This window comes from Gymnoscopelus braueri, assembly GCF_963280865.1.
Source record: "Gymnoscopelus braueri genome assembly, chromosome: 21".
Taxonomy (NCBI): Eukaryota; Metazoa; Chordata; class Actinopteri; order Myctophiformes; family Myctophidae; genus Gymnoscopelus; species Gymnoscopelus braueri.
The window spans coordinates 13,894,165-13,906,182 of NC_137623.1; the positions used below are offsets into that span (position 1 = coordinate 13,894,165).

Below are 12,018 nucleotides of genomic sequence, written 5' to 3' on the forward strand. Positions count from 1 at the left end.
CCACAACCATATAGTCCAGTAACCTTTGTTGGGTTCCGGATAGATCGATCCCTTCCTGTTGATGGACTCTCTGGCCACTCCTAAACCCCATTGAGTCTTCCTTCCAACCTGAACCTCAAAGTAAAACCTTCCTGAAGAGAAGCTTTGTTTTCCAAAGACGCAGACATATGGAGAGAATCTCTCTTTGTTCTTTGGGAGATTCTTCTTTACATTTCCATCACTCACTTGTTTTCCATCCTCAGACAGGATGAGTTCATCGTAAGCTGTATCAGGGTCCAGAGTCACATCCACCTCATATTGCTGGATGCTCCTCATCTCAGCATCACACAGCTTGCTCTCCATCTCTTGACTGAGCGTCTTCTCCAGCTGTCTAGAACTGTCCCAGTGATGTCTTAAGTTTACGATCCAGGAATGGTCAGCTTTGACTTCAACTCGGTGCTCTAATGGCTTCATTAGGAGGATGAACAGCTTGCTTCTCTTTCTCTAATATCCTCACACTGTGTGGAATCAGCCTTTAAACACAGCTCCTCAAATCTCCACTCATCAAATATGACGTCATCTTCCCAAAAATGGAGTTCCACGTGACTCCAGACCGGCCTCAACGTACTGTGATTGGACACATCGGGTAACCATGGCAACATGGGGCGGCCATAGCTGAATGGTCAGAGAGCCCGCCTGGGAAGGCAAAGCCCCAGGTTCCATTCCAGGCCTCAGCAATGTGTCAAAGCGTCAAACTGAGCAAGACACTTACGGCGCTATTCAGCGGCAGCTCCTAAAGCCTAAACCCTACCCTAAACCTGTTAAATACAGATAAGGGATCTGCCCTGTCCCAAAATGTTATTCTAGCACCTGCTCTACCCGTCACCCATTATGCCGACACCGTTATTTGCGCGTGGAGGCGTGCCCGTGGGCGTGTTGTTGCTATATCCCCCACATTGCTATTCTGCACACACACATGGGTATGGCTTTGGGAGGGGGGACAGTGGGTTCTAAAAGCACCCGCCAAGTGCACACAGACACTGCAATGGCTTTGTGGAGACAGGACGCAAAGCGCGCACCTCTCTCTACTAGGCTATTATTGTCAACAAATCTCTGTGATTCTAATTGCCAGACCCAGGGGGTCGGGCCTACATGAGGCTTTGTCGGTCCCCCTCTCCAAACGTTTTCGTCCATACATGGGCATAAAAGAGGGGGGCCTACATGAGGCTTTGTCGGTCCCCCTCTCCAAACGTTTTCGTCCATACATGGGCATAAAAGAGGTCTGTCTTCTGTCCTCTTTTTGATTGGCCAAGCTTAGCGTGACGTAGTGCTCTGATCTTTCAACCACTAGGGGTCTGGCAGTACCAGGTCTCCTGGTTCCCTTGTTTACTGAGGCACTACACTGTCTCTCTCCATGTATGCGTTTACCTTGCTTATTGTACGTCGCTCAGGATAAGAGCGTCTGCTAAATGCCTAAATTGTATGTAGTAATGTTTGGAACTATTTGTCACCTCGTACCTGTTGACATCAGCGTACTCCATACTGTATATGGGGATTTGCGGATTCGTGTTTTAGATCCGCTGTTCCGACAGACTTTCCACTGGGCGCATCACGCCCTCGGGTCCTCTGTGATACGCACGGCGAGTCAGTACTATGATATCAGTATTGATGACATCAGAATCTCCATATTTGGGCATAAAGGATACACAGACAGACGGAAAGACCGATACGGAGATCTCCATATACTGTATGGGCATAAAAGGGACACAGACAGACGGACAGATATGGAGATAGATCTGACCTACTGCCCACTCACACACTTTAGGGATTGCATTTTGTGCAAGAGTGAGATCATCCACTGCACATGTGATTAGCCTAGTTGTACCAGAGCCCTGTTGGTCAGCATTACCTGCTTCCACCTCTCACGACGAGGACGTAGGGTTGGACTTGGAGAGACAATGTTTTTATTATTTTTATCATTGGACACAGCGGGTCACTGAGTAAGAGCTATAGTCCTTCCCCGCAGCTGACCCCGGTTTGAGGTAATTGACTGAATATATCATGATATGCGCTCTTACTCAGTGAGTTACTCATCCGCCCCTTTTTATGTATTTTTATTTTGTTTTATGTTTTAGAATACAATTTACATCCTCTGATTCACATGGATCTCAAATCTCCTGCCTAGATGGCCAGCTGTTGTATTTGTATTCATTTTATTTTGTTTATTGTTTGGTCGATATATTATTGGCAATTTATTTAGAATTATGGAATCATTTACTGCCCTCCCCTCAGACGCAGCACAAGGTGGAGGGTAGATTCTTTCTGGATGTTGTAGTCAGACAGGGTGCGACCGTCTTCGAGTTGCTTGCCAGCAAAGATGAGCCTTTGCTGGTCAGGGGGAATGCCTTCTTTATCCTGTATCTTCGCCTTGACGTTCTCAATGTTATCACTTGGTTCAACCTCCAGGGTGATGGTCTTGCCAGTGAGCGTCTTGACAAAGATCTGCATTCCTCCCCTCAGACGCAGCACGAGGTGGAGGGTTGATTCTTTCTGGATGTTGTAATCAGAAAGGGTGCGACCGTCTTCCAGTTGCTTGCCAGCAAAGATGAGCCTTTGCTGGTCGGGGGGAATGCCTTCTTTATCCTGTATTTTGGCCTTGACGTTCTCTATGTTATCACTTGGCTCAACCTCCAGGGTGATGGTCTTGCCGGTGAGCGTCTTGACGAAGATCTGCATTCCTCCCCTCAGACGCAGCACGAGGTGGAGGGTTGATTCTTTCTGGATGTTGTAATCAGAAAGGGTGCGACCGTCTTCGAGTTGCTTTCCAGCAAAGATGAGCCTTTGCTGGTCAGGGGGAATGCCTTCTTTATCCTGTATTTTGGCCTTGACATTCTCAATGTTATCACTTGGTTCAACCTCCAGGGTGATGGTCTTGCCAGTGAGCGTCTTGACGAAGATCTGCATTCCTCCCCTCAGACGCAGCACGAGGTGGAGGGTTGATTCTTTCTGGATGTTGTAATCAGAAAGGGTGCGACCGTCCTCGAGTTGCTTTCCAGCAAAGATGAGCCTTTGCTGGTCAGGGGGAATGCCTTCTTTATCCTGTATTTTGGCCTTGACATTCTCAATGTTATCACTTGGTTCAACCTCCAGGGTGATGGTCTTGCCAGTGAGCGTCTTGACGAAGATCTGCATTCCTCCCCTCAGACGCAGCACGAGGTGGAGGGTTGATTCTTTCTGGATGTTGTAATCAGAAAGGGTGCGGCCGTCTTCAAGTTGCTTTCCAGCAAAGATGAGCCTTTGCTGGTCGGGGGGAATGCCTTCTTTATCCTGTATTTTGGCCTTGACGTTCTCTATGTTATCACTTGGCTCAACCTCAAGGGTGATGGTCTTGCCGGTGAGGGTCTTCACAAAAATCTGCATGTTTTTGCAAGTCGAGTGACTATGTGAACAGCCGTAAGAGAATCTAGATATTTGTTATATGACCTGAAAGCAACACTTAACTCACACAGACTGACATTCTTGCACTGTCTGTCTCCCTTTTATGTAGGTGGTGAAATCACAAATCACAGTGATGTCACAGTTCCTTGTATGGTTATTGGCTGAGAGGCATTGTCAATGTCTCCTAAATTAGAAATGCTAGACTGGACTTGGACCTCGGTGTACCACCACCACAACAACAACTCAAGTGGGCTTGTGGTGACTGTTACAGGCTATTTAGTGTTTAGTGTTCTTAGCTAATAACATATTTCTGTCGCTAGTATTATTAACCTTATTCTGTTCTGGATAGGTTGTGTGGCGTAGCGGGGGCAAGGCCACGGTTCATGGAGTGTGTGATGGCAGCAGGCGGCATGTTGCCTTTGGTCTTAGGCAGCGTGGGCGTTTTGCTGCTTTATCGTATGCTTGTCCGTGGTAGTGGTCGTCACAGGAGCCAGCTTTGGCCTGGGGAAAGAGTGCGCGCGGGTCTTCCGCGCCGCAGCAGCTCGACTGGTACTCTGTGGACGAGATGCCACCCGGCTACAGGCAGTGGTCCGGGAACTTGCAGAAAGCCTGTCAGACATTCGGCGACAGCAGACGCCTACTTTGACTGCTTGAGAGCAGAGGTAGAGCGCTACGGGATCCCGGTGACCGTCATCAGCCCCGGTTACATCCGAACCAACCTTTCGCTCAATGCCGTCACCGGGGACGGCTCCAAGTATGGAGTTTTAGACGAGGCCACGGCGACGGGCCGAGACCCCGGGGACGTGGCCCGGGCAGTTCTGAAGGCCGTCCGCCAGAGGAGCAAAGACGTCCTGCTGGCCGCGGCGCTGCCCACCCTCACCGTCTACCTCCGCACGCTGTGGCCCGCGCTCTTCTTCAGACTCATGTCCTCACGCGCTCGCAAGGAAGAAGAACCTAAAGCTGAATGAGACACAGAGATACGCAAGCGGTTGAAGCGGCATGTGTGAAGCTGTTAATAGGCTCTATGCACAGCAGCCATATTGGAAAGAATTTGGGCCTCTTCCTTACTTCCTTCACAGGTGTTACCAATGATTCTAATGAAGGTTCTGTTCCATTTTGTGTAGCACAGTGGTTCTCAAACCTTTTAATTTCAAGGACCCCCATAACTCTGAGTGTATACAAATGGAACATTTGTACACTCTCAGAGTTACACACCCGCAAGGGGCCATTTGGAACCCCCTCAGGGAACCATGAGGGTCCCTGGACCACACTTTGAGACCCACTGGTGTAGCAGAGTGTTTCCAGTGAGCCAACATGCACAACATCAGCACCCTGACTCTGTTTGACCAGAATGGAACAGAGCCTTCATTAGTATCATTGGTAACACCTGTGAAGGAAGTGAGAAGAGGCCCAATTTCTCTCCAACATGGCTGATGTGCATAGAGCCTATTGCAGGGGTCTTCAGCGTTTCTCGGGGCCGGGGACTCCTTGGTTGAGAGAGAGATGAAGCAGGGACCCCCACTACATGTTGAATTGTGTTGCGGATTCAGCTTTTTCGTGGATATCATGGATGGCTTCGTGGACTTGTTTGAGAGCACTGCCATGTTGGATTCGTGTTGGTTTTTTCATACATTTGTTTTACCCAGGGTAGTAGCTGAGCACAAGTGCTCATTTTCAGCCACGCCCTGCACATAGAAACACACAGACACATATTATTAAAAGCTGGGAGCTGACTAGTACAACCACAGTCTTATACTACTGTTGGCCACTAAGCAGCTCCACTGGAGCAGTGCCTTGCTCAAGGGCACTTCAGCGGTGTTGGGGGAGTGGTGAGTGGTGACCATTCACTTTCCCACCCAGATTTTCCTGCCTGTCCGGGGAATCAAACCGGCAACCTTCCGGCAACGGCAACGTATTTATTTTCTTTTGGGTCTTGAGCTAAAAAGTTTGGCAACCAATGGTCTACTCTATACGAATGCAACTGGCCATGTTCGGGGGAGGGAAGCCAGGTGGGAAGGGGCAATATTTGTGGTTGAACATACGATACTTTGTTGCTGCACATACTCCTATGGGCTGGGGGTTGCTGCACATACTCCTATGGGCTGGGGGTTGCTGCGCATACTCCTATGGGCTGGGGGTTGCTGCGCATACTCCTATGGGCTGGGGGGCACCTGTCAGCTGGAGGTGTTGAACGGGATTAGTAGGACGGAGGAGCTAGGTACATCCTCTATTCGTCTAGTCCTCTATTCGACTAGTACCAACAACTAGTCGACTTGTCGACTAGTTGGTGAAAGCCCTACTGTATACCGATGATGTCACTGGTAGGCGGGTTTCTGAAATGTCCACAGCGAGACACAGAGTGAGTAGACGAAAACGGTACCATTTTATAATGAGCATTAGTGAGGACCAATTATAATGTCTGCATCCTTTAATGTTTATTGATAGTCTTCTTTTAATTATTATAATATGTGTTTTTGTACGGAGTGAAGACCCACTCTTGCTGCCCTTCCACCGAATAGCATTCGTTTTCTGGTTCCATTCAAGATGGTGGGTTTGAATTAGCTGAAAAAGTGGCTTCAAAACTGGTCTGTAGGAACCAATGGGTGACGTCACGGCTCCCTTCGTCCATTATTATGGTTGTGTTGTGGTTGTTATCTAATCTCTTGCTGGTGTTTTCCACGCAGGCCAAATATAAAGAAGCAGGGAAGAAGACCACAGCCAGCAGTCTGTACCATCTGTTACCCGAAACAATGGATACCCAACACGCTAAAGAGGCCACTGAGTTACAGAGCCAGGTACACACGCACACACGCACACACACACACACACACACACACACACACACACACACACACACACACACACACACACACACACACACACACACACACACACACACACACACACACACACACACACACCCTTATCCTTATTTATCTACTCATTTATCTACTTATATTTGTTTCCCATGGTGGGTTTCTAGAGGTTAATTGTACTCTTAGGCTGGTTTCACAATTGGTACGATTGCTCCTCTCCTTTCCTCTCCTCTCCTCTCCTCTCCTCTCCTCTCCTCTCCTCTCCTCCTCTCCAGGTCAAGTATAAAGAAGGCAGTAAGAAGGAGTTGAGTTCTAATCTTTACTCTCTGCTTCCTGAGACGGCTGAGATGCAGTTTGTGAAATCTGTCATGGACTTACAGAGTAACGTGAGTAGAAACATTTAATTTGTTTTGATTGATTGATTGAATACTTTATTAGAACCTGGTACTGCCAGACCCCTAGTGGTTGAAATCTGAATGGCCGGACTTCGCATGACGTGTGTGCAGAGGAAAAGAGGGACAGGACAGGAAAAGAGGGACAGACCGACCGACCGACCGACCGACAAAGCCTCATGTAGGCCGACCCCTTGGGTCTGGCAAAAACCCAAGAAAGCCATTGGCTTGTTTCCATTGGGGTCCTTTGTACTCAATTCATAGTGACATTAAATCACAGACAAAAATACACTACTATGCTGTAGGGGTGTGCCGATATATCGTCCCGCGATATATCGGGAAACGTTTTCGTGACGATATGTATCGTTTTGGGGGGAAAAAAATATTGTTTTGGGAATAATAATAATCAGGCATGCAAACAACATATTTTTTTTTCGGGTCAGGTGTCACACAATTGCCCTATTTGGATTCAAAACGGCTATTGTAGCTGAAAAGTTTGCATGTCTGAATAATGCAAAAACAGAAGTATTTATTTGCATTTGCTTCCCCCCCCCCCCCATTTATTTTCATAAGCTTTTTTTCCCCAATAAAAAAGCCCAATATCGTATCGTTTCATGAAATTAGTGTATCGGCCGATTCGGCACAACCCTATTATGCAGAACATCATATAAGCAGTTTAAAAAAAAAGAAAATATGTTCAGTAAACAGTTCTAGGTGGGGGGCTGGTTTGACTAAAATAATGTTTTCAGGCCCCAATTAACACATTGGGTGCCAGAGGTTTCTTAAAATATTATACGTTGAGTGCCTGCATTTCTTCCATCCACTTGCGTTATACGTTTCGTGCTGTAGAAGCCCCGACGCGGAAGTGCATGTAAACAAAGCGTGCGTGCGAGACGGCGGAGGGTCCCGACTAACGCCTCGAACAATAATATTTCCAACGCGATCCTCCATTGCAGCGTGATCGCCGATCGAAAACGGCTCGTTTCCACCACGTTAAAAAGAAATGGAGATATTAAGCTTTTAGTCAAGGAGATAACATTGAAAACGCCGACTGGGAGGATTTTTGACATGGAGCCACATCCAGCCTCTTCTTCTCTGAAACTCCTTGGGTGATGTCAAAGTTTCGTTTTAGCGCCCCACGTGGGTATAAAAATAGAATTGGGTCAAAAACGGTCCGGACCGTTTTCGGCACTTCTCGTTTGGATCCTCAAAAACGGTCCGGACCGTTTATGGCACTCGATGTGTTAACTGGTCAGTAGTGCATGGTCTAAAACACATGGTGCAAGCACATTTGGGCATGTCCAACTCTGCTTGTTAAACGGCGCATAATCTGGGAACAAAGTAAGGAATGTCTATGAATTAGTAATTGGTGTGTTTTGCCCGTAGCATTAATCAAAGCAATCAGGGTAATCTACCATTGCCTTTAAGAGCCAGGTGCTCATGCATCTTGCAAATTGGTATTTAAATAAGATAAATAAGATTGGACAAGTTGGAGGAGAAGCGAGAACTGTTTTCCTGCTGAGTTAACGGATCTGCTCACACACGTGTCCACGCCTTCTGGAATCACCTGAATGTCCGTCCAGTGCCGACAGCATTTTGAGACGCTTTCAGCGTAACCTCGGAACATCTGAAAATAAATGCTCGCCACTCACCGCGAATGGCGCAAAAGTGGAAACGGGAGGTGGAATACTACTATTGAGGCACATGCGGTTCAGAATCCTGCATCAGAATCGGTGTGCTGTTTTTCACTTAGTGTAAGATAGGGCCCTTAACCACGTCTTGTCCACATCTACGTTGTTGTTATTGATATCATGCTACTATGTTTTATGATGATATTTATCTCCACAGAACAAGTACAAGCAGAAGGGGAAGCAGGAGATCAGTACCTGTGTTTTCCATCAGATGCCAGAAACCTTGGAGACGGAGTTCGCTAAACACATCTTAGAACTACAGGGTCAGGTGTGTGTGTTTTTACGATTCACAATGTAGGCATTTGTCAGACGATCTTAACCAGAGCAACTAACAAAGTGCATGGTCATAATAAAGCCTGATATATACTGCTCAAAGAAATGTAGGGAACACTTTGATCCCTTAATTATTTTGAGTTTTCATGAACTGTGTACATACTGCTAACTGGGGATCAAAGTGTTCCCTTAATTATTTTGAGCAGTGGTATATTACTTAGGTGAGCATCGGTATCGCCCACTGACAATTGCTGATTGGCTATTGCCGGTGTGCATCAACAACGCACAAGTATTTTTAACCCATTAAGACCTGAGGCAGATTCTACAAATCAGCACGGCACAAAGTGATGCGCTGTGAGCTTGTAGATCTGCTATTTATGAATATCCAACGTAAAATTCTAAAATGACACTGTGACACAAATGCTTTCCCGGTTTTAATGGGTTTTAAACTAGACTTAAAGGAGGACTTCACCCATTTTCAACCCATCTTCATGTAATTGGTCCTCACTAATGCTTATTATAATATGGCACAATTTTTGTCTACTCAGAGGAGGGCTGTGGACAGTTCAGAAACCCGTCTACCAGTGACATCATCGATGGGGAATCCAAGCTAATAGAAACTATAGGCTTTCTATTCCTGGAAAGTTAGCATGCTATAATGGAAGCCATTGTTCTTGCGTTAATAAAAAATATATAAAAACAATTTAAATATTGAAGATGAGACACAGACTGAGTAGGAAAAAATGACACCATTTTATCAGGAGCATTAATGAGGATCTGTATTATAGGAAGATAGGTTGAAAATGGGTGAAGTCGTCCTTTAAGAGACACAACTTGGAGACTTATTTATGGTCCCTATACTGCGACGGCGTTGCTTGCCGACAAGAACTTGAACTTCAAGAACTTTACATACATTATGTGATAGATTTTGAGTGTATGTGTGAATCCATACTATACAAGTGTATGTATATTGTTGCTAAAAATATATATCTCAACATATAATATATTTTTAACATTTGTGTGTGTGTGTGTGTGTGTGTGTGTGTGTGTGTGTGTGTGTGTGTGTGTGTGTGTGTGTGTGTGTGTGTGTGTGTGTGTGTGTGTGTGTGTGTGTGTGTGTGTGTGTGTGTGTGTGTTACATTATGCAGTACAAGACGGACAAAGAGGATCTGTCCAGTACTCTGTACTCGCTGCTTCCCGAAACCCTGCAGACCCAGTTCGTTAAAGAGATGGCCGACACTCACAGTGAGGTGGGTCACTCTGCGTTTATGTAGTATATATGTGTGTGTGTATGTGTTATCACTGTGTTATCGCCAACATATTCACAATCCCAACTCATCATAATTTGATGCCTGGTCAAGTACCCAGGGCCGGCTTAATGCACAGGCTTTAGGGGTGCATCCCCTGGGCACAGAGCTCTGGGGGCACCAAACGCCTGGCCAAAATGTAAAAAGACTTTACTATTGCAAGTAACAGTGCCGAAATATTGTCCTAGATCTGCTGAAGTAGCGCTAAAAGGTTGCCGAAAGCACCCGTCACCCCACTGGCGAAGCGAAAAGTTTCTGCAGCAGTCGCTGCAGCGGCGGCCAGTCATCCACATAGCAACCGTTTCATCAGCAAGTGACATATGACACCACTTGAGATCGACAGAAACAGGCTCTAGTGCAACTCTGTGGAAAGTACAACGTTTCAAACTAGCAGTTGTAGATGTGACATGAATCTGAAAACAGTGCAGTAGAAAGCATTTTCATACAAGCCTCTCCTACACAGAGGGTTGGAGCGACAAGCCCACCTTTGGCAAACATTTTGGCTGTGAAGGCGGTCCGCACCGCGCACGGGTTGTTTGATGTAGTTTGATGTTGTTTGTGTTTTCAGAGCAAATATAAGGAGGCTGGGAAGAAGGATCTGGTGAACTCGCTGTACTCTGTACTGTCAGAGACCAAAGACAGTCAACATGCCAAGGAAATGTCTCATCTCCACAGTGAGGTAGATGCGTGTTTACATGCATGTGTACGTGCGTGCGTGGACACAAATGTGTGTGCGTGTGTGTTTACAGGTTTTTGTTTGTGTGTTGTCTCTCATATGTCCTATAACATTTAAAGGTAGGGTAAGTGATTTTCTTTGGATTAAACAGAAAATGTATTTTCAGGTCGGAATACCATTGTATCCGATCAGGAGAGAGAACTCAGTCACTATACAGATTAAACAAGTGAAATTGGAGGGGATAACACAAAGAGATGAGCAGCAAGCTGATAAATGGGTCCTCCTCCTGATTGGCTGAAATGTTGTCACCTACCTGAAAATGTATTTTCTGTTTATCAAAGAGATGGAGAGACAGGGAGACTCCTGTTACTGAACAAACACTCTATAGCAATGATTACTCTCAGAAAATAGTGCTTTAACCTTTTAACAAAAAACGTTTTGTTTTAACCAATAGCCTACCCTACCTTTAATAGTGTTTCATGTTAGGTGAATACAGTGTGAACGTGTTGATATTGTGTCAGGTCGCAAAAATGAATCGAACGTCTGTGTGTGGTTTGCGTTTGCAGAAGGAGTACCGTGCACTGAGCAAGAAGGAGGCAGAGACCAGTCTGTACTGCCACATGCCTCAGACCATCGAGACGGTGCTCAATAAAGAACTGTCCAGGAACCAGAGCGATGTGAGGACTCACACCTTAACTCTGACACGCAGTATTAGACAGAACACAGAGAGATAAAAGCTAACGCTAACCCAGAGCCAAAAGTAGTTAACCCATTCAATCCGGGAACACATCTGTGTCACTTTAGATTTCTATGGCTATTCAAAAATAGCAGATATACAAGCTCATAGCGCGAGTGGGAATGCCGCGCACGCCATGAGCTTGAAGATTTGCTATTTTTGGAAAAATCTTGAAAATGTGTGCAAATCTTTGAATATATTTATGTTGAAATAAGACAATATTGTCTTATTTCAACATAAATATAGTATATGTCAGTAAAACATTGTACTCACTCCTTCAATGAATTGATTATATATTTTTAATTCTACAAATGCCTTCTAAATCCTGACAGTTTTCTGAAAAACGTATGTTACTATATCAGTGGTTCCAGGGACCCCCCAGAAGCAAAGATTTGAGTTAAAAATGTTTGCTTTTTTTTTAATAGCCAAATAAATAAATAAATGACACAGATGCGTTCCCCTAGCCTGACACTCAGCTTGAATTTTCATTTCGTTTCACTCCATTATTCAGTCTGAAAGCCCTCTCAATGCAGCGGAGTTCTGAGATGGGGGCGTGGCCAAAGTGGGACTCCACTATGAACCAACGCGATTGGTTCATACTGGATTGTCCCGATCCCGATTCGTCGTACAGATTTTCAACCGAGGAACACCCGCCTTCGAAAGCGTCACCAGACCCTGAATGCTAGGCAAAGGATTCAGGGGGTGGAGCC

At 45.8% G+C, this 12,018-nt stretch overlaps 1 protein-coding gene across 1 annotated transcript in view; it reads left to right on the top strand.

Annotated features, from left to right (window-relative positions):
- LOC308076886 (uncharacterized protein) overlaps positions 1–12,018 on the top strand; it is a gene marked incomplete at its 5' end in the record, with an annotated part of 121,143 nt that overhangs the window by 65,425 nt on the left and 43,700 nt on the right. The window contains 6 exons of the mRNA XM_080417405.1: positions 6,102–6,212; positions 6,509–6,619; positions 8,474–8,584; positions 9,738–9,839; positions 10,465–10,575; positions 11,139–11,249. Coding sequence (XP_080273531.1) covers positions 6,102–6,212; positions 6,509–6,619; positions 8,474–8,584; positions 9,738–9,839; positions 10,465–10,575; positions 11,139–11,249 — 657 coding nt within the window. The remainder of the gene's footprint in view (positions 1–6,101; positions 6,213–6,508; positions 6,620–8,473; positions 8,585–9,737; positions 9,840–10,464; positions 10,576–11,138; positions 11,250–12,018) is intronic.